The sequence below is a fragment of the Natrix helvetica genome (assembly GCF_964273705.1).
Source record: "Natrix helvetica genome assembly, chromosome: 2".
NCBI lineage: Eukaryota > Metazoa > Chordata > Lepidosauria > Squamata > Natricidae > Natrix > Natrix helvetica.
The window spans coordinates 214,984,588-215,008,181 of NC_138552.1; the positions used below are offsets into that span (position 1 = coordinate 214,984,588).

Here is a 23,594-nt window from a genome sequence, read left to right on the forward strand (position 1 = left end):
AAATAAGCAAAATGTAAGCATTAACCCATTAAGTTTGAGTCCGACCAAGTAATTTAATGCTAGTTCTAACAACACTAACATAATCTACAGAACATCTCAACCATAAATACCATTACACTGTATAATTTTAAATATTTATTTTAATCATTGATTTAATATATTACTCAAATTAAATGCATTTTAAGTGTCACAGTATAAAAAGTTGGGCATTTAAAATAAAGGACTAACACAAAGTTTCTGAATTTGGGAAAAACATTTCTTATAGTCTCATTTTTTTCTCCGTGCTGTCTCCATTGTTAATCATTTCTGAAGAGGCCAAGTAGATATAGTGTAATTCTTCATTTTACAATTTAATAGGATTTTGAAAAATAAAACAATAGACAAATTGGAAAGAAAAATATAAAAAATGAGGCAGATGTATTTACATGCATTTTACTTGAAACTTAAAAACTATATCATTTTGAGATTAAATTATATTAGCAGACTTTCATCCAGCAATTTTAAGACCATGGAGTGAAAAATATTTTTAGAATAAGCATGGATTGAGGGGTTTTGTGATGATGGTATCATTGCCCTGGTTCTGTACTTTTTAAAAAAAGGTTCTTCTACTAATACAATTTAATTCCCATTGTGAAGAAAGATGTCACTATTTCAAGAACTGAACCACTTGGAGTAAACCTAGGAAAAATTATGTAGGTTTGCAAGCACTGGAAAAAGTTCTGCTTCTCTTTAACTTAGGCAAGAAGTGAAGCATTTCAACACAGCATCCCTTTAAAAGAAAAAGAAAAAATAACTGTTCAGCTTATAGATAAGATGCATTATTTTTAGGCTTTACCAAGCGGTAGACAAGTTAACTTTGAATTAAAAAACCCTTTTCCTCCATCCTTGATGCATGCAGAATGATACAATTTCAGACAACCATTGTGTTATTTTACAACCAAGCATTCATTTTAATAAAAATCACATTTTACAGCAATTGTAATGGAAATTTTAATTTGCTTTTGACTTCAAATACCCTAATTTTATTCAAGGAATTTAATAAAATCAACTGAAGTTTGAAGCTTGGCAGGCCTCATACTGAAAACCAATGTACTAGATACAGGTAGTCCTCAACTTATGACCACAATTGAGCCCAAAATTCATGTTGCTAAGCAAGACATTTGTTAAGTGAGTTTTGCCCATCTTACAACCTGTCTTCTCATAGTTGTTAAGCGAATCACTGCATTTGTTAAGTTAGGAACACAACAGCTGTTAAGTGAATGACTACAATTTGTAGTTAGTAACACAGTTCTTAAGTGAACCTGATTCCCCAATGACTTTGCTTGTCAGAAGGTCACAAAAAGGGGAAATGGGTTGGCATCGCTGCAAGAACAGCTGGAAATAGCAGAACTTTGCTGGGCTCCATGAAAACTAGCCAGTATCTGCTTGCCGGGAGACCCTATGGGGGCAAAGCTGCCATGGAAGGGTGGTAAAGGAAGGAGAGGTATTTCGTCAACCACAAGGAAACCACAATTTCCTCATTGGGTCCAAAGAAAGCTCTCCCAAAAGGCAGCAGGGACATCGGCCATTTTTGGCAAGTCACAAGCTGTGACAACTGGGACAATAAGATTTGTGCTGGAGCAGTTTGTGGACAGAGCATTGAAACTGGGTGAGACAACTTCCAACTTTTATTCTAGAGACCTAACCCAAGTAAAAGAATTAAAAAATAATAATCTCCAAACGTTAAGAAAGCAGTGATTGGATATATGGAGAAAGAGAAAGATTGAAGACCCAGATGTGAAAGAAATACCTAATAGAAACTTTAAAATATAGAAAGCCTGGAAAAGATTTAACAATACTTTCCTTTATTTAATGAAAATCCTAAATAAAACATATACAAAAAAAGTCACAAAAAAAGATCACATGACCCTAAGACACTTCAAGTGTCATAAATATGATTCAGTTGATAAGCATTCAAATTTTGATCACATGACCATGGGGATTCTGCAATGGTCAGAAGTGTGAAAAATGGTCATAAATCGCTTTTTTCAGTACTGTTGTAACTTTAAAGTCAAGTATTACCGTACTTGCTACTCAGAATAGATCTGATTACCTCCAACATAAGATAATGCATAGACTTTTTTTTAAAGTATGGTAACACTTACCTTGCATATGGGATGTATGACAGACTATACCTAAGAGTGGAATAAGAGAAATTACGTTTTAGCATCCTTTTGCAGCCATCCACAATTATTGTTACAATTTCATATAATTAACTATTCAGATTATATTCAGAATAAAACAAAACATATAGTGCTACAAGATTCCCAATTCAACCTTCCATTTCAGATTTTGTTGTAAGTGTAGAAATTGAAGAGAGTAAATAAATGTTATGCTATTGACTTATACATTTCCTAGAAAGAAGGCTTAATGAAGATTTGCTCCTCCCCATCAATTAATTCAAAATTCAGTATGCATATAAACAAGAAATTGAAGTTGCCCATTGGGCCAGGGAACAGGTCTTGTAAGTGATGGCATCCCTTCCACAGTAGGAACGTTTTCTCTTGATGGTATGGAGGGCCCCTACACCAGGGGTCGGCAACCCTAAACATTCCAAGAGCCACAAAGGTCCTAACCGGAAGCCCCCCCCCCCCCCGTTCAATTCTGGATCCGACCGGAAGTCCGGTTCCCCCATCATAGTCTCCTCTTAGAGGTGGCATCCTTTTTCCTCTACCTGTCCTTGTTAGGGGGGAGGTTCCGCCCTGAATTAAGGAGGTGTCGGATCTTGGCATTCCTTGTAGCATACTTTTGAAATAAGCTAAAATAAACCCGAAGCAAGATCTAATAAAAAACATTTTTAATATAAAAGAAAATAAAAATATAAAAGTGCTAACTCAATTAACTACATTTTGGCAAGAGCTATGTTGCCCACCTTCTTGGCAGGCGAACCGAAGATCAGAAGGTGAAAGTTAAGGAATGTGAATGAGCAGGCGCACTAAATCATTTGTCAGATAAGCACTGTGACCTGCACAATAAATCTCAGCACAGCTAGCAAACCAATTAACGCAGTGACAGTCCTAACCTAAAGGCCTATCAATTGTGGAGCCTACCAGCAACAGGGAGCCACAGCAGAGGGATAAAAGAGCCACATGTGGCTCCAGAGCCGCAGGTTGCTGATCCCTGCCCTACACTATAGGCATTCCAAAAACAAGGCAAAGTAGTTCTGTTCCAGAGAGCATTTGGTCCTTCAGTTAAATGAAAAGTGACTGTGATGCATTAGGGTTTTTTTTCCTGCTGATTTTTGTTTTCTCTGTTTCTAATGAATTATTTTGAGATTTCTTATACCCTGATCAATCCCATTTAGATTGGGATAGGCTAGAAATATTGCTCAGGGAATAATAATTACTGTTAATAAACAAAGGATTGATCTATGGTGAATATCTAAAATGCCACATTTTTATATTATGATCATTACTTGTTCATAATATGCTATGATGTTTCAGTGTGTTTAATCAATGTATCCTTTTCAAAAGAAACATAAGCTATAGTTATATACACCAGCTAGAAATTGCAAGGCACCCTACTTAGCATGAAATATTCCAGAACACCCAACAAGACCTATGTAAATATATACTGAAGAAATATATCGGTAATAGAAAAAGTACCCTTTAATCACTTTCTTGTTAAGGAATTTCTCTTTATTTATTTGTTAAATCTATTTACTGCTCCTCTTGTCATGGGGCTACTCTGGGTGGCTTAGTATACCTAGTACACAGCAGTACAATGGAAAAAAAACAATAAAAAATGAAAACATAATTGCAAAACAATGAAACAATAAAAATAAGAGCTGTGCTGGCGCGGTGGTTAGAATGCAATATTGCAGGCTAACTCACTGCTCACTGTCAAATTCAACCCTGACTGGCTCAAGGTTGACTCATCCTTCCAAGCTGGTAAAATGAAGACCCAGATTGTTGGGAGCAATATGCTGATAGTGTAAATCAGGGGTGTCCAAACTTGGGAACTTTAAGACTTGTGGACTTCAACTCCCAGAATTCCCCAGCCAGCCATGCTGGCTGGGGAATTCTGGGAGTTGAAGTCCACAAGTCTTAAAGTTCCCATGTTTGGACACCCCTGGTGTAAATGGCTTAGAGAGGGCTGAAAAGCACTATGAAGCAGTATGTAAGTGCTATTGCTAAAAATAAACAATGAAAGTACAACTATATGAATTAAAAGATGGGTGGGTGGGGGGAGAAGGAAGCATAGGTGGAAGATGGGGTCAGCTAATTAGTGTGGTATCTACCTCCAGACTTTCTAGAGACTGTTATACTTTCAAAGCAATTCCAGAGTTACCCAAAACAATTTGAAAACCATTGTATACATCCTTTAGTTCTAATAATCCACAACGTTCCAAGTCACAACCACAAATCAAAGTGACTACACTATTGGATTTACATAGTTTGTAATAATAAAGAATTGCATGACTGTAATAAATGATAGGAATTCAAAGAAAGCCTTACCAGGTCATTGCCATAAACTGCAAAATGCAGAACAGCAGGGCTAACCCTTTCTTTTGCCACTAAGAAAATGAGGAAAAGAATGTGTTGAATTTGATGCTATTTTAACAACAAAATATGGACCTTGTATTTCTGATTGATAATTAAGTGAAGCAGAAGGCTACATAATTTCATTTTTCTATTAGAGGGAATAAACAATATTAAGGTCACTCATGCATGCAGACTTAAATGACATAATATCACTCACTCTATGCCTATTTAATAGAATAAAAAATTGGGAAAAATTTACATTTGTGTAATATATTAACTGGGAAAAATTTAAATGGGTAAAATATATTAAGCTAGACCAGTGATGGTGAACCTATGGCACGCGTGCCACCATTTGTCAGGGCACGCTAGGTGCTGCCCTGTCAGCTCACCAACGCACATGTGCGCGCTGGCCAGCTGTGTTCACACTTTTTAAAGCCATTTTTCGCCCTCCCTAGGCTCCAGAGCCTTTATAGGACCCTGGGGAGGGCGAAAGCGGCCTCCCCCGCCCCCCCCGGAGGCCCTCTGGAGGCTTCATGAGCTTCCCTGAAGCCTCCGGAGTGCAAAAAAACGGCTCTACGGGCAAACCAGAAGTTCAGGAATGGACTTCCAGTTTGCTCGGAGGGTCGTTTTGACTGCTCTGGAGGCTTCAGGGAAGCGTCCTGAAGGTCCCTCAAGCTTTCGGAGCGCTCAAAACGACCCTCCGAGCAAACCGGAAGTCACTTCTGGTTTGCTCGGAGGTTCATTTTGACTGCTCTGGAGGCTTCAGGGAAGCATCCTGAAGGTCCCTCAAGCCTTCGGAGGGGTTCCGGGGAGGCGGGGGAGGCTTTTTTCGCCCTCACCAGGCTCCTATAATGCCTCTGGAGCCTGGGGAGGGCAAAAAAAGCATGCAAAAAATGGGGAGCGCCTGTAGTGCGCGCATGCTCACTGGGGGGGTGTCACGCATTGCATTATGGGTGCGGCACGCCCGCACACTAACCCCCTACGCTGACCCCACTTATGGCATGCGAGCCAAAAAAGGTTTGCCATCACTGAGCTAAACAAAGTAAATAAGACACTAACTACAGCATCCAAATCAAGTAAATCCATGCAGAAAAGTATAAAAAGTTTGATTAATACTACTTACCCAAAATGCAGCAAATAACGTGAGGATCAAAGAAAGCTGCCCAAGACAAAACAAGAACAAGATCAATGCATATATAAGTAGGATAGGGTTTGCAGTATTGTTAGTCCTCGAGCTAAAACTGCAGTTGGGATCAGAATTTCTGTTGCTAAGTGATATAATCATAAATTGTTAACATCCCATGACTGAGTCGCTTAGCCCTGTAGTTTTCGCTGCCCCTGTTAAGTGAGGATAGTGGGGCATTAAGTGAGCACTTCCTTGCAGTTTCCTGCTGGCTTTCAACAATCGAAGTCTTTGGGGAAGCTGGCAGGAATTTCCAAATCCCTGGCAGCTTGCAAGGAAGCCAGCAAATGACTTTGCTTATGGGAAGCTGCCAGGGGAATTACCAAGCATGATCATGTGACCACAGGATGCTGCAACCATTGTAAGTGCCATCATGTAGCCACTGATGTGGTGGAATGGCCAGAATGTTGAGAACCAATCATAACCCCTGCTCATACAACGCAGGAACATTTGATGTACAAGTGGTTGTTAAACTTATGTTCCTGTATTGTCCTAGAACCTACAAAAGATTCACTGCAATTCTCAGAAAGTTTTGCTACTGATCAGTAACTCTGTCTCATCATCTGAAGAAATTTCATGAAAGGGAAAATACATATCAACCACAAAAGATATTACTTGATGGATCAAGTAAGTCCAGTCATTCTGCTAATAAGTTAAGATAATGGAACTGATAAACCCTTTCTAATTATCAATATGCAACCAGAAGCATCGGAGGGGTGAAGGGACAAGCGGGCAAGTGACAAAACATGCAGTGCAGTCCACTGCTTAAGTAGTTGAGTGCAACATGTTTTGTAATTTTGGTGCCATTGTATTTATGAACGGACATCGATTACTAGAACTTATAAAGTTTCTTTTCTTGATTTTAAACAAGCATAACTTACCAGCATAACAATTGTTACAATTAACCTCGTTGGTTCAAACATCTTTTTCAGCTGTTTCACTGGACCCATCAAGAAGCAAGTACTAGTGTGGGGGGAAAAAAAAGAATTAAAAAAAATCTTCTTAGTCGTGACTATAGGCTAGGGTCACCCAGTCCCTTTGTGTCCATTTGTGACTATGACAATTGATAGAACCCATTGTTTCTCCTTCGTTCCACTCTATATAGCCTGTCCAGCTCTGGATGAAAATGACCATTGGCTTACCTGAGGGGTCCTTTTCTGTACACCGCGGGAGAGTCCAAGCAATGGGTTAATTCAGTCTGCTTGCCCTTAGGACTGAGGAACTATTTTTCCTTAAGCCACACCTCCTCCTGGTGTGCTCAATCCCCCAGAATTCTTTGAAGGAGTCAGTTCGTGCGGACGGAGCGAAGCGTCCAAGATGATGTACTGTTGACACGAGGAACCCGAATCCCGGCCTTGAGAGCCAGGGTGGGTTGGACTCTCCCGCGGTGTACAGAAAAGGACCCCTCAGGTAAGCCAATGGTCATTTTCCTGTACACCGCTTGGAGAGTCCAAGCAATGGGACATACCAAAGTTATTGTCCATCTGGGTGGGCAGAAGAAGGCTCCCGGGATTCGGTCTCTGACACAACCGCCTGGAGCACACGCCTGCCGAAAGACGCCTCAGCCGAGGCGAAAATGTCCAGTTTATAGTGTCGCACAAATGGAGAAGGAGAGGACCACGTAGCGGCCCTGCAGATGTCCAGGATCGAGGCCTGGGTGGCCCAGGCCGCTGAGGTAGCAGCACTTCGTGTGGAGTGTGCAGTGATGCCGCGCGGAACGGCCTTGGATTGACTTTCATAGGCAGTCGCAATGCAAGCGCGAAGCCACCTGCCAATTGTGGAGGAAGTGACCTTCTTCCCTAGGGAACCGGGCTGGAAGGAGAGAAAAAGAGCCTCTGACTTCCTGAATTCCGCAGTACGAGCGATGTAGACCTTCAGGGCCCTCCTGACATCAAGATTGTGCCAGGATCGCTCTCTGGGATGCGACGGATGAGGACAAAAATTTGGCAACACAATGTCTTGCGCTCTATGGAACCATGAGTTTACTTTGGGGGTAAAGGTCGGGTCCAGCCTCAAAATGACCCTGTCAGGGTGGATGACGCACAGATCCTGGCGAACAGAGAGAGCCGCCAGCTCCGAAATCCGGCGAGCTGACGTGATGGCAATCAAGAAGGCCGTCTTCAGCGTCAGGAATCGAAGAGAAGTAGTGCGTAAAGGCTCGAATGGGGGGCCAGAGAGGGCCCGCAGGACCACGGACAGCTGCCAAGTAGGGTAGCGATGAACGGTGGGAGGGCGAAGGTTAGAAGCGCCCTTGAGGAAAAGACGCACCTTCGGGATTTTGCTGAGAGGCAAAAGGTGGTCGCCCGACCAGACAGTAGACAAAGCCGCCACTTGACGTCGAAGGGTGTTCGGGGCCAGGCCCCTGTTGAGTCCCGCTTGAAGGAAGTCAAGCACTCTGGGAACAGGCGCGGTCGTCGGCTCGATGAGCAGCTCCTCACACCACTTGGCGAAGGCGGCCCAGGACGCATCATAAATCCTAGTGGTTGAAGGGCGTCTAGCCGCCTGAATGGTGTTCACTACCTCCTCCGACAGGCCTTGGCCTTTCAGTTGGTCCCCCTCAAGTGCCAGACGGCCAACTGGAGCCACTGGGGCTCTGGGTGAATCACGGCCCCCTGGCTGAGGGAGATCTGGTCCGGAGGAATGCGCCACGGAGGAGACACCGACAGGTGGACAAGGTCGGCAAACCACGACCTGCGGGGCCAATGCGGGGCCACGAGAAGGACCTCTGCTCCCTCTGCGATGACTTTGGAGATGAATTGAGGAAGGAGAGGCAGGGGAGGGAAGGCATACAGTAGCTCGCGGGGCCACTTGCAACGCAGTGCGTCTGTCCCCTCCGCCCCCGGGGTGAAGAACCGGGAGTAGAAGCGGGCGAGCTGCTTGTTGTCCCTTGACGCAAACAGGTCTACGGCCGGAGTCCCGAATCTGTCGGACATCTGGTGGAACAGGCGAGGGTCCAGTTTCCACTCCGCAGGATCTATGGTCGTCCTGCTCAGCCAGTCGGCCTGTGTGTTGTCCACTCCGGAGATATGGTCGGAGCGAAGGGATTCCAGATGGCGCTCCGCCCAGCGTCCCAGGGACTCCGCCTCTCTCATCAGTGCTCTGGATCTGGTGCCGCCCTGGCGGTTGATGTGGGCCTTGGTGGCCACATTGTCCGTCATCAGAAGCACATGTTGGCGATGGATGGGCCGGCTGAAATGGCGCAGGGCCAGGCGAGCAGCTCTCAGTTCCAGCAGGTTGATGCTGTATCTGGATTCCACTTGGGACCACTTGCCCTGAACAACCAGGGACCCCATGTGGGCTCCCCAGCCGGAGAGGCTGGCGTCTGTGGTGATGATCAACCTCTCGGGTTCCTTGAATAGGTGGCCCTTGAGGATGGCCGGAGACACCCACCAGCGGAGAGACCTCTTCACGTCCGGGGGAACTCGAATCGGCCTGGTAGAGTTGCTCCTGGATGCCCTCTGGTGCGGCAGCAGCAGCCACTGGAGAGACCTGGAATGCAGGCGGGCCCACGGCACGATGGAAATGCAGGAGATCATTTTTCCCAGCAGCTGCGACAGAAGGACCACTGGAGCCTGCCTCAAGCTCAACACCTTGTGGGTCATGGACCTTAGACCGGTCAACCTGTCTCGGGAAAGGAAAACCCTGCACAAGTTGGTATCTATCACCGCCCCCAGGTGTACAAGTCTGTTGGTTGGGGTGAGATGGCTCTTCTCTATATTTAGAGAGAAGCCGTGGTTTCTGAGGGATCTCATAGTGGTTTGGAGATCCCGAAGGGCCTGCTGCCTGGACGACGACTGGATCAGGATGTCGTCCAGGTAGCACTGGAGCCTTATGGGCCTGCGTCTTAGCTGAGCCGCCACTACCGCCAGCACTTTGGTAAACGTCCGAGGAGCGGACGAGAGGCCGAATGGAAGAGCTTTGTACTGGAAGTGGCGACCCGCATAATAGAAGCGCAGGAACTTCCTGTGCTGAGGACGGATGGGGATGTGGAGGTATGCCTCTTTGAGATCTATAGATGTGAGAAGATCTCCCTGTCGAAACCCCGCCAGAATGGACTGCAGAGACTGCATCTTGAACCTCCGGTAGGCGATATGCCTGTTGAGGTTCTTGAGGTCCAAGATGGCTCTCCACCCCCCCGAGTTCTTTGGTACCAGGAAGAGGATGGAGTAAAACCCCTTCCCCTCTTCGCCTTGGGGAACTGGTTCCACGGCCCTGATGTCCAGGAGATGACGGACTTCCTGGTCCATACGCTGCCTCTTTTGGGGGCAGGACGGGACAGGGCACCGGATGAAGGTCCGGGGGGGAAGGGACAGGAATTCTAGGGAGAGGCCTTCCCTGACTGTCTGCAGAACCCAAGCATCCTCGGTGTTCTGGGCCCAATGAGAGGCGAACAGCTGGAGGCGACCCCCGATGGGCGCCAAGCCCTGGCAGTCACTTTGACTTACGGAACGACCTGTTGGAGGCCCCACCGCGGTTATACTTGCGGAAGCCGAACTGCTGCCTGCCTCTGTCCCGAAAAGGCGCTCTGTCTTGGGACCTGTCGCCCTGCTGGCCGAAGGACCTATTAGAGGGAGAGAAGGAAGAGGCAGAGGTGGAAGGCTCGGAGGCACGAAAGGACTGCCTCCTAGAGTAGGGAGCGGCCTTACGTTCCTGCTTTTTATTTAAAGAAGGTAGGATCTTCCTCTTGTCCTTGGACTCAATGAGGAGAGGATCCAGGAACTCGCCAAACAATTTGGACCCCTTAAAGGGGGCGGAAGCCAGTTTCCATTTGTTTTTCTGGTCCGCTTGCCAATGTCGGAGCCAGATCAGTCGACTGGAAGTTATGTTAGAACCGAGGGCCCTGGAGGCAAATTTGGTGGCATTGAGGGACGCGTCAGCGGCATACTGGGAGGCCGCGATTATTTTTGACACGTCCTGGTGGAGACGGATGTCTCCCGCCGGGAGCTTGTTTAGGAGCTCGCGCAGCCAGATCACAGAGGCCCTATTAAAAAAGGAAGCGGAAGAAGAGGCCCTGATGGCCCAGGCAGCCGCCAGATGGGTCTTGTGACACGCCTTTTCCGCCTTCTTGTCCTCCGCCTTAAGGCCTTCCAGGAGGTCGGCCGGTAGCGAGGAGTTGGAAGTGAGCGCAGCGATGGGCGGGTCGACAGTGGGAAGGGCCAGAAGGTCCTCCAACACTGGCTCCATAGTATAAAGCTTCCTATCTACCCCACTGGGAGAGGATTGCGTGGCTGGCTGAGCCCACTGGCGCTGGATTAAGTCGAGGAACAGCCCCGGGACCGGAACCAGCTCTTGCTGGGGCGCTGGCACATCAAACATGACCGCATTGGGATTAGCCGGAGGGGCATCATCCGCCGGCGCGGTCGGCTTGGGCTTGATCCCCACCCTGGTGGCAGCCTTGACCTTGTGAAGGACCGATTTAAAAAGGCTGGGCTTAAAGAGACCCGCAAAGGCGGGCGCTTCGGGGGGAAGGTCCTCGTCGTCCGAGAGGCCTAGCACCTCCGGGTCAGGGTCCTCAATGGCAGAGGCCTCGCTGACCACCGAGGATTCCAGGGAAGGATGGCGAGCACGCTTGCTTGGGGGCGGAGCTGCCTGATCGGGTTTGGGACCCCTAGGGGCCGCTGCGGTAGGACTTTTAAATTTCATGGCCTCCGTGATGCCCTTGGCAATGGCACGGGCCATTAGCTCCTGCATGCGGGGCGATAACTCCTCAGAGTCAGAATCGGGATCCAAGCCCTCTACTAGGGGGGGTGAAGCCTCACCCTGCATATCGTCTATGCTAGCATCCCCAGGGGGAGGAACCTGTTCACAGGCCCAGGAAGGGACCGGGGAAGCCGGCTCTGCAAATGACCTATTAGGGGATAGGTCCTGGGATTCCACCTCCTCGGCGAGGACCGACTGGAGATCTTCCCGGGAGGGAGGGGCTCCTGAAAGGGACTGCACCCTGTCTGCCTGGCGTCTGGCCTTCTCGAATTGCTTGTCAAGGGCCCGCTGGCGCCTTTCAGCATCCTTGGCCTCAGCTACCGAAGGGGTTCTGGAACGCTGTTTCCCAGAGCTACCCCCACCACTCTTGCCCGCACCCCCACTCCCCGAAGAGGAGGAACCCTTGCTAGGGGCCTGCGAGAGGCTCGGCCTAGCGTCTTGGGAATCGGGAGGACTGGGCAGGTCCATAGTCAATGACCACACAAGATGGAGCAAGGCTATGATAAGGCAGAAGGATAGATATAGACTGGGTGCTGTAATGGGAAACAAAACGAAATGATCGTTAAAATTGCCATATATACAATTAATCGAATCAATACTATGAAATCATCCCATGTTTCACACCAGTCGGAGGCCCAGGGGTAGGATTGGGGCCTGCACCGGGGTGCAAGGCTCCGCAGGAGAAGCAGGGAGGAGAATGACTATAGAAAAATTCTTTAGGCCTGCTCTTACTTAAGGCCTCCTCCCTGAGCCGGTATGATGACCGTTGGAATGGCACAGGAACCAGCGCCGCTCGCAAAAATAGACAAAAGGCGAAGGTGGCGATCCTAGCCCGAGAAACCCTTGCTAGGCCCTGCCACCTCCAGCGGCCTCCTGAACAACGAGGCTGATGCAAAATGGCGGCCATGGCTGGGCGCGCTATTTTCGCGCCTAAAAATGGCCGCCGCAACAGCGTGGGGCTAAGGGAGAGCGAGGGGCGAACGCGCCTCGCAATGGCGACGATCGCCCACTCCTCCCTGCGGCAGAGGTCCTCTAGCAGGCCGGGGAGCGAAAAAACTTCGACGAAAATAACAAACGAGGGGCCTGGGGAGTTAGGAACCTCGCCGCTGCAGCCGCGCCGTTTTAAACGACAAGCGGCAGGCCTCCGAAGCCGTCCCAAGAGGATCGGCTGAGGGGCACCCCCCACCACCTTCCAGCTTACCTCCTGGCCTTCAAGTGCAGATTGTACTGAAGAAAGTCGCAGAATTTAAGAGAGAAACGTCTCACGATGTTGGAGGAATAGTAGAGAAAAACTTTAAACGTAATTTGAGAGTCCAAGCCAAAAAAAGGATCAATTTAGCTCAGAGCTCTAACTAAATACGTCCAAACGGGCTGACTGAGGAAGAATTCTGGGGGATTGAGCACACCAGGAGGAGGTGTGGCTTAAGGAAAAATAGTTCCTCAGTCCTAAGGGCAAGCAGACTGAATTAACCCATTGCTTGGACTCTCCAAGCGGTGTACAGGAAAATTATACAGAGCAAATGTTGAGAGTATATTCAGGAGATGGGGAGAGAAACTGTTCCCTCCCAATATATGAGTTGAAATTACATTTATTAATTAAAACGTACAGTTGTGTCCTGTCTGCTATTTTTTTTACATCTGGTAATTGTACAGAATAAATTTCAAAAGAGCCCAGTTCTATATACAGAGAATTATTTGCACTTTGCAAGTAATGTTGAAACACATCAATCTCATAAAAAAGAGAAGACTACAAAAAGATCATACCTGGCTAAAGCAGCAATATTTCCCAAAGTATAGAACACTGCAAAGAGTTTTATTCCACCTGGAAGCCAGAGCAATCCTGTCCCCTGCATATATACAATTAAAAAAGCCAACCATGAGGAGATTTATAGTTTTATCAAACCAGAAATCAAGACAAATTATTGGAGCATTATTCTTTTCTAATAACTGAATATCCTGGGTCAGCAAGAGTTGTTAAGTCTTGGTGGGCAACAAATGAAATCAATCTTTATTTAAAAGAACTAAAAAAAAATTAATGTATTAAGTCCAATTTACAAAATACAGTTAATCCTCAACTTACGACCACAATTGAGCCCAAAATTTCCATTGCTAAACAAGACAATGATTGAGTTTCGCCCAATTTTGTGCCCAACTTCTTGCCACAGTTGTTAAGTGAATTACTGCAGTTGTTAAACTAGTAACGTCGGGCTTCCCCACTGACTTCGTTTGTCAGAAGGTTGGAAAAGATGATTACATAACCTCAGAACACTGCAACCGTCATAAATACATGCCAGTTGCCAAGTGACTGAATTTTGATCACATGGCCATGGGCATCTTACAATGGTTGTAAGTGTGAAAAATGATGTCACTTTTTTCAGTGCCATTGCAAGTTCAAATGGTCACTAAATGAATGGTTATAAGTTGGGGACTACCTGTACATAAAAATTGTTCTCCTTGTAATTCATGATTTTGGGAGAGAGATGTATTTCAATAGATCTGAAATTGCAAAGAATGCCCTGTATGCATAGAAACAGAAATATTGTAGAGAACAAGGTTTCTAATACACATATCCACAATCAATTAAATCTTAAAACTATGTCTGACTGAAGTTGATTCCTGTGCCTTAAAGATAACCTGAATCCTGAAACAAAGTCCTCTGCTCCTTTGTCCTTGAACCTCTGTCAATCTCTGGGGATAATTCCAGCCATTATTCAGAGCTGTTAGATTAAAGTACACCCAAACTCAAGCACTGTTATCTTCCTCTCTTCCCCAGAGGTTGCTTTAGTTGTAAAAAAAACCAAAAGCTTTCCCCCTAAAGCTGCAAGAAGATCAGGAACATTGGCCTTTGGTTAATGGCACAGAAGCCAGCTTCTCCCAATGGTGCATTTGACTGAGATAAAGGAATATGTAGCCAAATTCACAAACTATTTGGCTTTAGACTGGAAAGAAAACTGTAGCATGGTGACTAGATTAAAAACATTGCATAAACACAATGAGGGAATAATAAATACAAAACAAAGCAGAGACTAGTTACGGTATAGTAGTTTAAGAGGAAGAAAGCAGCAGCACCGTTCTGAAAAAGTTTGCTATCCAGTATTATATGAAATACTAATAAGTGATCAAATCAGTTTCTGTAGCTTGACTGATGAAATCAAGGTTAAGTCTGCTGCAGATAATTCTATTTAAGAATAATTTGTATACAAACACACTATATATATATATATATATATATATATATATATATATATATATATATATATATATATATATATATATATATATATATATATATATATATATATATATATATATATATATATATATATATATATATATATATATATATATATATATATATATTGTGTTGTATCTGTGCTAATAAATAAAGGGAGACTAGTATAGATCCATTTCAAGCTATCTAGCTCTCACCAGCTAGCCACATATTTGGGCATACCAGGGGTTGTAACACACACACACACACACACACACACACATACATACATACATACATATTCATTCTCTGTAACTTTTACATACGCTTTTCCTAACCCATATGCCCTTCAAACATATTGGCCTATAACCTTTGCCATCCCCAAACCACCATAAATGGCATTATGTAAGATTGGATTTGTGATCCAATACATGTAGAGATCTTGAAGGCTGCCCTGTAAGGTTAGAAATATTTTCTTCTGACTGCTTTATATATAAATGATATCCGACACATAGAAAATTTGCATCCTGGGAGAAGCTAGTATTTTGATATGGCAAAGTACTAGAGGCTACACTGCGTACTTTTTTCTAATGTATTGACCAATCATTCTATACCAACTCCATATATCAATACAACATTTGTCCAAGAACAGAGATTAAATATAACTAAGGGGATTTTTTTCTGTGTTTTGTGAAATATTTACTTACAAGGAGAGAACACAAAATGCCACTTATAAAACATATTGCAAACCATTTCACACGTGTATTAAAACTCAGGGATGATCCATCAAGGACCTATGGGTGAAGAAAGAAGGAAATCAAGATTTTAATAGGACAGAAATTTTTAGTAATAAAACATTACCAATGCAAACATTAAAATGCTCAAATAACTGTAAAAGGTAGATGCTCTTAAAACCTCAAATATTCTTCCACTTCACAAATTGGTTTTAAAAATATACACTAACTTTATATGTAGATATTTATTAATTTTTCCAAAGATAAGTTTACAAGCTCACTTTAAGAGCCTAAAAAAAATAAATGAAGAATGAATCCTGGCAGATTAACAAATATCTTAATTATGTAAAATAAATGAAGTAACCAATTAAAACAACCACTAGAGATTATATATTTCTATTTGATTTACTATAGTACGATGAATAAAATACAGACTAACAGATTTAGAATGTTATTTATTGGTGATAAAAGTTCTTTTTCACATTTCCATTTTTAAAAATTATTCATTATAAATATTAAGAACAAATGAATCATAACATAATATTTAGGGAGGCACCACTTTCAAGCATGTAATTTGTTTTTCAAATAATTCTTTTGATATGTTTAAGATTATACATATAGAAATTAAATAGAAAAAAGGATATTCTAAAATTATACACACAGTATATATGTATACACCCCAATCAAGTTAGTTATTCACTTGACAGCTGTATATATAAAATACAAATCAGAACAAAATTTTAATTCCATTATTATACTAAGTACAAACGGTCAAAATGTAATTTTTACCTCACTTTTATTGAGCATATGGGAATGCCATTACTTGAGCAATGACTATATATTATACTGTGAATATACTGTTTATTATTATTATTATTATTATTGCATCAACAGAAGTGTATCACAGCGGCCAGTTGTTTCGCCGGATTTGGCATTAATTACTAGTCGGGCCCCACCCAGGGGCCTAGGACGTCGTAATGTATTTTCGTAATATGTGTGCAGATCCAAGCAGTGCGGCCTTTTGCATTTGACTGATGGTGATTTTGTCAAGTTTTAACTGTTTTAAATGTAATTCCAGTGCTTTTGGAATAGCACCCAGTGTGCCGATTACCACTGGAATTACCACTGCTGGTTTGTGCCATAATCGTTGAATTTCAATTTTTAAGTCCTGGTATTTTGCGATTTTTTCATATTCCTTCTCGGCGACCCTGCTATCACCTGGTATTGCGATGTCTATGATTGTAACCTTATTTTTCTCAACCAGTGTGATGTCTGGTGTATTATGCGCCAGTATTTTATCCGTTTGTATGCGAAAATCCCACAAGATCTTGACCATCTGACCCTCAACGACTTTTTCAGGCTTATGTTCCCACCAGTTTGTTGCTGTTTTAATGTTATAATTTTTGCACAAATTCCAGTGGATCATTTGTGCCACTGAATTGTGCCGCATTTTATAGTCAGTCTGCGCGATTTTTTTACAGCAGCTGAGTATGTGGTCAACAGTTTCATCAGCCTCTTTGCAAAGTCTACATTTGGCATCATCAGAGGATTTTTCGATTTTGGTCTTAATGGCATTTGTGCGGATAGCTTGTTCTTGCGCAGCCAGGATCAGTGACTCTGTTTCTTTCTTTAATGTACTTATTATTATTATTATTATTATTATTATTATTATTATTATTATTATCATCATCATCATCATCATCATCATCATCATTAATCATCATCATCATACTATAAAATATCTAAGGACTTTAGAAGAAAAAAATAGACAAATAATATACATTCAACAAAAACATACAAATAAATTATCCATAACATAATAAAAAGTAATGAAATTCATCAAACAATCAAATTAATATTGAATCAAGGCCAAAATGCCTTTCAGTCAAGTTCTGCTTATAGCAGCTTCTGGAAAGCAATCAGAATTGGAGCCAATTAAATATCCATTGGAGGTGTTCTAAAGGACTTGTGCAACCACTGAAAAGCAACACCATTTTACCTTGGTCCCCTCACTAGTCATCATTAATAGTTTCTCCCAGGTAGGTCAAACTGGTTGGACCAATACCAATGGGAGAATGCAATTAGAGGTGCAAAGCCATTCACTGCACCCAGAAGCTTGTTGCAAACAAGTGCAAGGCCCAAATATTTGTCAAATATGATCCCTGGGCTCTAATATTCTAACTCAACTGCAGCTTCTGAAAGATGTTCAAAGATAGCTGCATACAGAGCATATAGCAATAGTCCAAGTGAGTGATGGGGAGGGCATGAGTTGCTTTAAAAAGATCCTTCCACTTGATAGAATCAACAGCTGGCTTAGTAGCTTAAGCTGGAAACCCACTCCATCCGCAGCCATGGCCACAAACCCTAACCCTAACAATAAGGTAGGTGTAATTAATAAAACTTTCTCTGTGATTTGCAAGGCAGCAATTCCTAAAACCAGATCTTAATGCTCAACAATACAAGCACACACATACACACAATTTTCAAAACTGTCACAGTGACTAAAGGCAAATGATTAGACGTGGTTCCCCTTATCCATAGTAATGAATGAGAAGTTTCAAATTGTAATAGTATACAACTTACCTTTTCCAGTCCAAATCTTTATCCTTATATAGGCAGCACAGAGAAAATAATATTAAAAATTTAACAAATGTTCATATAAGAAAGATGTTCTTCCCTGAAAAAGGTCTACACATTTCTTAATGTTTAAATATTAATATATATTTAAATAAATAAAATAAATATATCTAAGAAAATGCCCCCCTCCTCCAGTCCCCTCCAATGCAAATCAGGAGATTATGGACTGAGGGAACAAATATTTACTTAATTATAGGAGGGAAGATAATTGCTACAATATAGTTTAGAGTACAGTACATTAGGATCCAATACTAAAATAGCCAGCTCTGGACTCACATGACATCCTGGAGTTCAGGAATGAACTAATTAAACATATTGTGAAAAAAACTAACAAAAAACTCCACTCTGTGCTTGCTCTGAAAAAAAGATACACCCATGTTGGAAAAATTAAGAAAAAGTTGAATACAGAACTGGTATTACCAAAATGCCTTTGCATAATTTTTTATTGTAGCCACACATTTGGAATATTATGCTATATGAAGTTCTGGTCACAGCAACTCAAAAGCAATATTGCAGAGTTTTAAAAGGAACAGAAAACAGGAAAGCAGTGACAGAAATACAACAGCTCCCTGAAGGAAAATTGAAACTGAACCAGCTTAAAAACATACAAGAGGGGCATGATAGAAATGTATAAAATATTCATGAAGAACTCCCCCTCCCTTTTCCCCCCAGTATTGGACCTCAAAGCTTTCCCGTACAATTTAATGATGACAATTAGAAAAGATAAATGAAACTTCTTTGCATTGCACTTAAAACTAAAGATCTCGTGATCATAAAATAATACTAATAACATTTATCAAGAGCAAGATTTTTAATCGATGTAAAATATCTGTCAATATGAATTACTGAGGAATGTGAATATCAGGATACTATTAACTCCATATTTAAGAGGATGGGCCCAAATGAATTAATTGTTATGTTTACACTATGCCTTTCTTCCATGACACTCAATTCTCCCATCAACACATGTAAAGGATTCCTATGTTGGATCTCTCTGATGGCATTTTTGAATATTTGAGTATTTTAATTCAATCAGCCCCGTTTAATTCTAGAGGCCTCTAGGGGGAAGGGACACTTACATTAAAGTTACTAATTCTTGGTAAACACCATGCATCATTTATATTATTGTTTATACTTTAATTCAGAAATAGGCAGAAAGGCAGGATGGAGCTTGCTACTAGGAAAAGATGTTGGGCATTGATAGGTGGCAAGGAAAATGTTATTTGAAGCTGTTCTCTATCTTCAAAAGAGGGAAAAGACTAACTACAAATCCAATAAGGTTGGCAATGGACAAAACTATGGAATAGATTAAGCAATCAATTTGTGAATATTTAGAAAGCAATGCATGACAGGAGGAAGCATTAATTTATCAAAAATAAATAACTCCACTTGAACTCCATTTTTGATGAACAGTCATCACAGGAATGCAGTGGACATGGTTGTCTGCAAAATTTCTCATGGAATTTTAATAGAAAAATATCAAAATATGGGATGGACCATGCTATCTTATTTTCCCATTTAGCTGTGTCTGATTCTTGGAGATTGCCTGGACAAGTCCAGAAATTTTCTTGGCAAAGTTTTTCAGAAGTGGCTTTCCCTTACCTCCCTGAGACTGAGAAAAAGTGATTAGCTCAAGATTGCCCAAATGGCTTCATGTCCAAACAAGGATTAAAACTCAGTCTCCTGGTTTCTAACCTGATGTCTTAACAACTCCACCAGACTGGCTCTTCATGTGATCATTAGGTTGATACAAAGCTGTTTGAATAATCATATCCATTAAGTCCTTGTGAATGGCTTGCATCAACCTGGAAGTGATGACTGCAGGGTTATAATCTGTGCAATATTGAATAGCATATGTTGTGGGGAGCTATGTCAGGTAGCAGCATATGTGCAATGGATAGATCAAAAGATAAACAGGAACCAGCACTGTGATACAGTTGCAAAAATGCAATCCATATCTACATTAAATAAGTACAGTGGCAAGACTAAGATAAGCCATTGTCCCTCTATTTGTGATGGCCATGCTGCATCTAGAATGTTGTATCAAACTCTGGGTACTGTCTGTAGGAAAAATGATAGCAAACAGCTATGCATGCAGGAGATAATAGTCCAGATGACAAGGGGCCTGAAAGGAAAGTTTACCAGAAATGGTTGGGAGCATTTGGTACTTTTAGCCAGAAGAAGAGAAATGTGTAATGAAACTTGATAGTTAGTTTCAGGTTTTGGAAGAACTAACACGTGAAATATGGGTAACATTGTTCAGAGTAGTCCCAGATACCAGGACAAAAACCAATGTATTTACAGTACACAAGGAAGTACATTTCATTACAATATCAGTAAAAATGTTTTTGACCAGAACAGCTGTTCAACAATAGAACAGATTGCCTTGTGATTAAACAGAGGCTGAATACAGATCTATCAAAAGCTGTACTGCACTTTCTGAAGCATTTCATTTCAGCGCCATATATCACAGTAGAAACTCATCAGACTGACAACAGCTTTCCAAGGTTTCCAATGGCTTCCTTTCCCAAACATGCTTGGGAGGCCTAAAAATCTGATAAGCCCTGAAGCCAAAGCAGAGACCTACCATTCTGGACATGACCTTCTGAACAGAACCAATCTACATGATAAAAAGCTGACAACAGATTCACCCAGACCCACCACCGTCTATATCTGCTGCCATAATGGAAAGAACATTTTTGAAGATGAACACAAAAGCGGTTACAATTTGCAGATCTTTCCCTCCTGTTTGCTAAAATAACACAAGTTCTCATTTTCACTCAGCAGGCAATAACTTTCCTAAAACACCTCCGACTTCGTTTTAATCAACCTTTTTTTTAGCCCTATTGGTTTTTTTTTGGTCCTTGATGGCATTCAGGTGGGTAAAAGCAGTTATGGCAGGAGGAGCAGAGACCCTTTTATCCAGCTAATTCAGAGGAGCCTAGAAGAGATGGAGCGTTTCCTAGCCTAGCGTTTCCCCGTGTACAAATACCATACTCCGCACTGAGACGACCCCGTCTGCAGGGGATGATGGAGCCTATGATCCAGGGAATCTTGGATCTGGCCAAGAGGATAGACTCCATCCGCAGCGGTGCCGTCCGTACTGCTCGCAACTGATCCTCCATTTGCGTTCGCGAGTTGCTTGCTCTCTAGTAATGATAGGCAGGAATAGCAATGCCGCGTCGGTCCCGAGGAAGCGGGTCAATCCCGCCAGGGCGTCCCAAAAACCCGGCCAGAAACCTCGGAGGTAAACATGAAGGGACTCTCTCGCCTATTCCCCCACCCCGAGCCCCAAGTCACACCTGCGATGTCAGGCCCTGCTCCTCGTCGTCCTCCCCTCTCAGCACCCGCCGCAGCTTCTCCATCGCCGCGACACAGCACCCGCCGCGCCTCTGATCCCTTCCGAAAGCAACCCTCCCCCAAACCCCGCCGAGCCTGAGCGCTTCGGTTGGAACGGCTCCTCTCCCCTCCAAGGAGGCGTTAAAACGGAAGCTGGGAGAACGGAACCGGAAGTCATGGGAAGGGGAGGAGCCGGGGAACATTCCTGTGAATGGAGTGGCTTGCCTCCTTTCTGATTGCTGAGGAATGCGCTTTCTGGTTTCTCCCAGGACAGTGTTTCCCAACCTTGGCAGCTTGGAGATGTCCGGACTTCAACTCCCAGAAGTCCGGACATCTTCAAGCTGCCAAGGTTGGGAAACACTGTCCTGGGATAGGCTGCTAGTCCCACTCCCCGTATATGCTGGTTGAAGAGCGGCCGCAGAATACTTATACACGAAAAAGTATTCGGTTATTCGACTCTTTGTGTAACAGTCAGTGCTTCTGAAGCCGCCACTATTCCAACATTTACGGTCCGCCTCTGTCAATCCGGTTACCTGCCCAAAGTGATGCAAGCAAAAGTGTAACTCGCTGAGACAAGCTACGTTGCAGAGCTTGAGCTGCTCTATGCAGGGCTGCTGTTTCGTAAGGTTGGGGACGAAGCTTGAAAGGTGCAGTTTGTTTGTCAGGCGACCCAAACTATAACAACTATATATTTTCTTCAGCTCTGAAGAAGCTTCTTGAATGAGAAGCAAAACGTCTTCAAAGAAAAAAACAAAGTCCAGTTGTCTTTTGAAAAAGCACCTTTGGGACAAAAATGGGATTTCAATCCTGCTCATTATTGATGGGGCAAAGGGCCACCCTGTTCCTTTTTAAGTATGTGATATAAACATAGTAAAGAATCAGAATCTGGTGTCTAAAAATAAACAAACAGAATAAACAAATGCCTTCAATAGGACTGTCACAGAATAGGCAGAATGTAACAATAGATTGTATTATCAAGTCGACCACAACTTGCAACCCTAGATTTTCTGCATGAGCAATATAAACTAAGCATAATTTCACAGAAAATCTGCATTGACACTGCCCAATAATGCCCCATATTCAGAACTTCACATCACCTTTATCTTTCACTAATTCACCTAATCTGTCATAAGCAGCAAAGCCAGTCTTTTCTATGTGAATATGTATAGTTATAAATATATGAATACACAGCCTGAAACCATTTATTTAAACCAACTTTTTTCAAAGTTGCTCAACACTCATATTCCTTTCTGATATTGGAACCCAATGGCCCAATCAGTTTTCCCTATTGTCTCATCTTATGCCAGAGGTGCTTTTTCAAGAGGCAACTGGATTTTCCGGTTTTTCTTTGAAGACGCTTTGCTTCTCATCCAAGAAGCTTCTTCATCTCTCTCATCTTGTCTCAACCTATCCATTCATGTATCCTAACCAAATATTATCCCCACCCCACCCACACTCCATTCATTCAGAGCATTGTCTAGTTTTCCCCTGCATTTCTCTGATTCTTTCATTCCATTGCACTCTGGAGCGTAATTTATATTAATCACCAACCCATGAATTCATATGCTCACATATGACACTATCTAGATCAACATTTTTCAATCTTGACATCTTAAAATTGCCACGGTTATGAGTCACTGATTGCGGTAATATCAATTCAAAATTTCTTATTTTTCTGCATTTAAGTCAATTTCTGATTCCTAGCAATTGTTTGAACTGGTTCCTGCAGTTTTCTTGGCATTTTTTCAAAAGTGGTTTGCCCTAGTATTGTTCCTGGATTTGGGAGATGGTGACTGGCCCAAGGTCAGTTAGCTTTTTTGCCCATGATTGGACTAGAATTCATGGTCTCCCAGTTTCTTGCCCGATGCCTTAATTACTATGAAAAACTGGCTCTCTAATTTCTGACATATCATTGGTCTTTTTCATTCAATTAAACCTATATTTCTGCTTTCCTAAATTCATTCCACAATATCTGGCAATTTCATTGGAATTTATGGCATTCTTTTCCTTATTGGTTTTCTCTTTTTCCTTTCAATTTTTGATTTATATTTTTTACTATTTACTTGAAAATTCTTTTCAGATTTTCTCTATTCTATCATCATGCCGCTCTAAATATTGATCTCTATGTTGTCATGGAGTTGGACAATTGATAATTCATATGCTTTTTTTTTTTTTTAGAAAGGTAGAAAAGCCTTTGTCACATCCATTCCACATGTAACTTTCCTCATTGGGGCTTGTCACTCTGAGCATATTTTGCTGGCATGTCA

At 42.8% G+C, this 23,594-nt stretch overlaps 1 protein-coding gene across 1 annotated transcript; it reads right to left on the reverse strand.

Annotated features, from left to right (window-relative positions):
• Positions 1-122: 122 nt before the first annotated feature.
• Positions 123-21,480, reverse strand: SFT2D1 (SFT2 domain containing 1). Its single transcript, XM_081940250.1, has 8 exons — positions 21,291-21,480; positions 15,325-15,411; positions 13,171-13,253; positions 6,588-6,669; positions 5,647-5,682; positions 4,497-4,555; positions 2,145-2,174; positions 123-769 (listed from the first exon to the last, which is right to left on the reverse strand). The coding sequence occupies exons 1-8, from the start codon at positions 21,351-21,353 to the stop codon at positions 730-732; spliced, it is 480 nt and encodes a 159-aa protein (XP_081796376.1). The 5' UTR covers positions 21,354-21,480; the 3' UTR covers positions 123-729.
• Between the last annotated feature and the right edge of the window lie 2,114 nt (positions 21,481-23,594).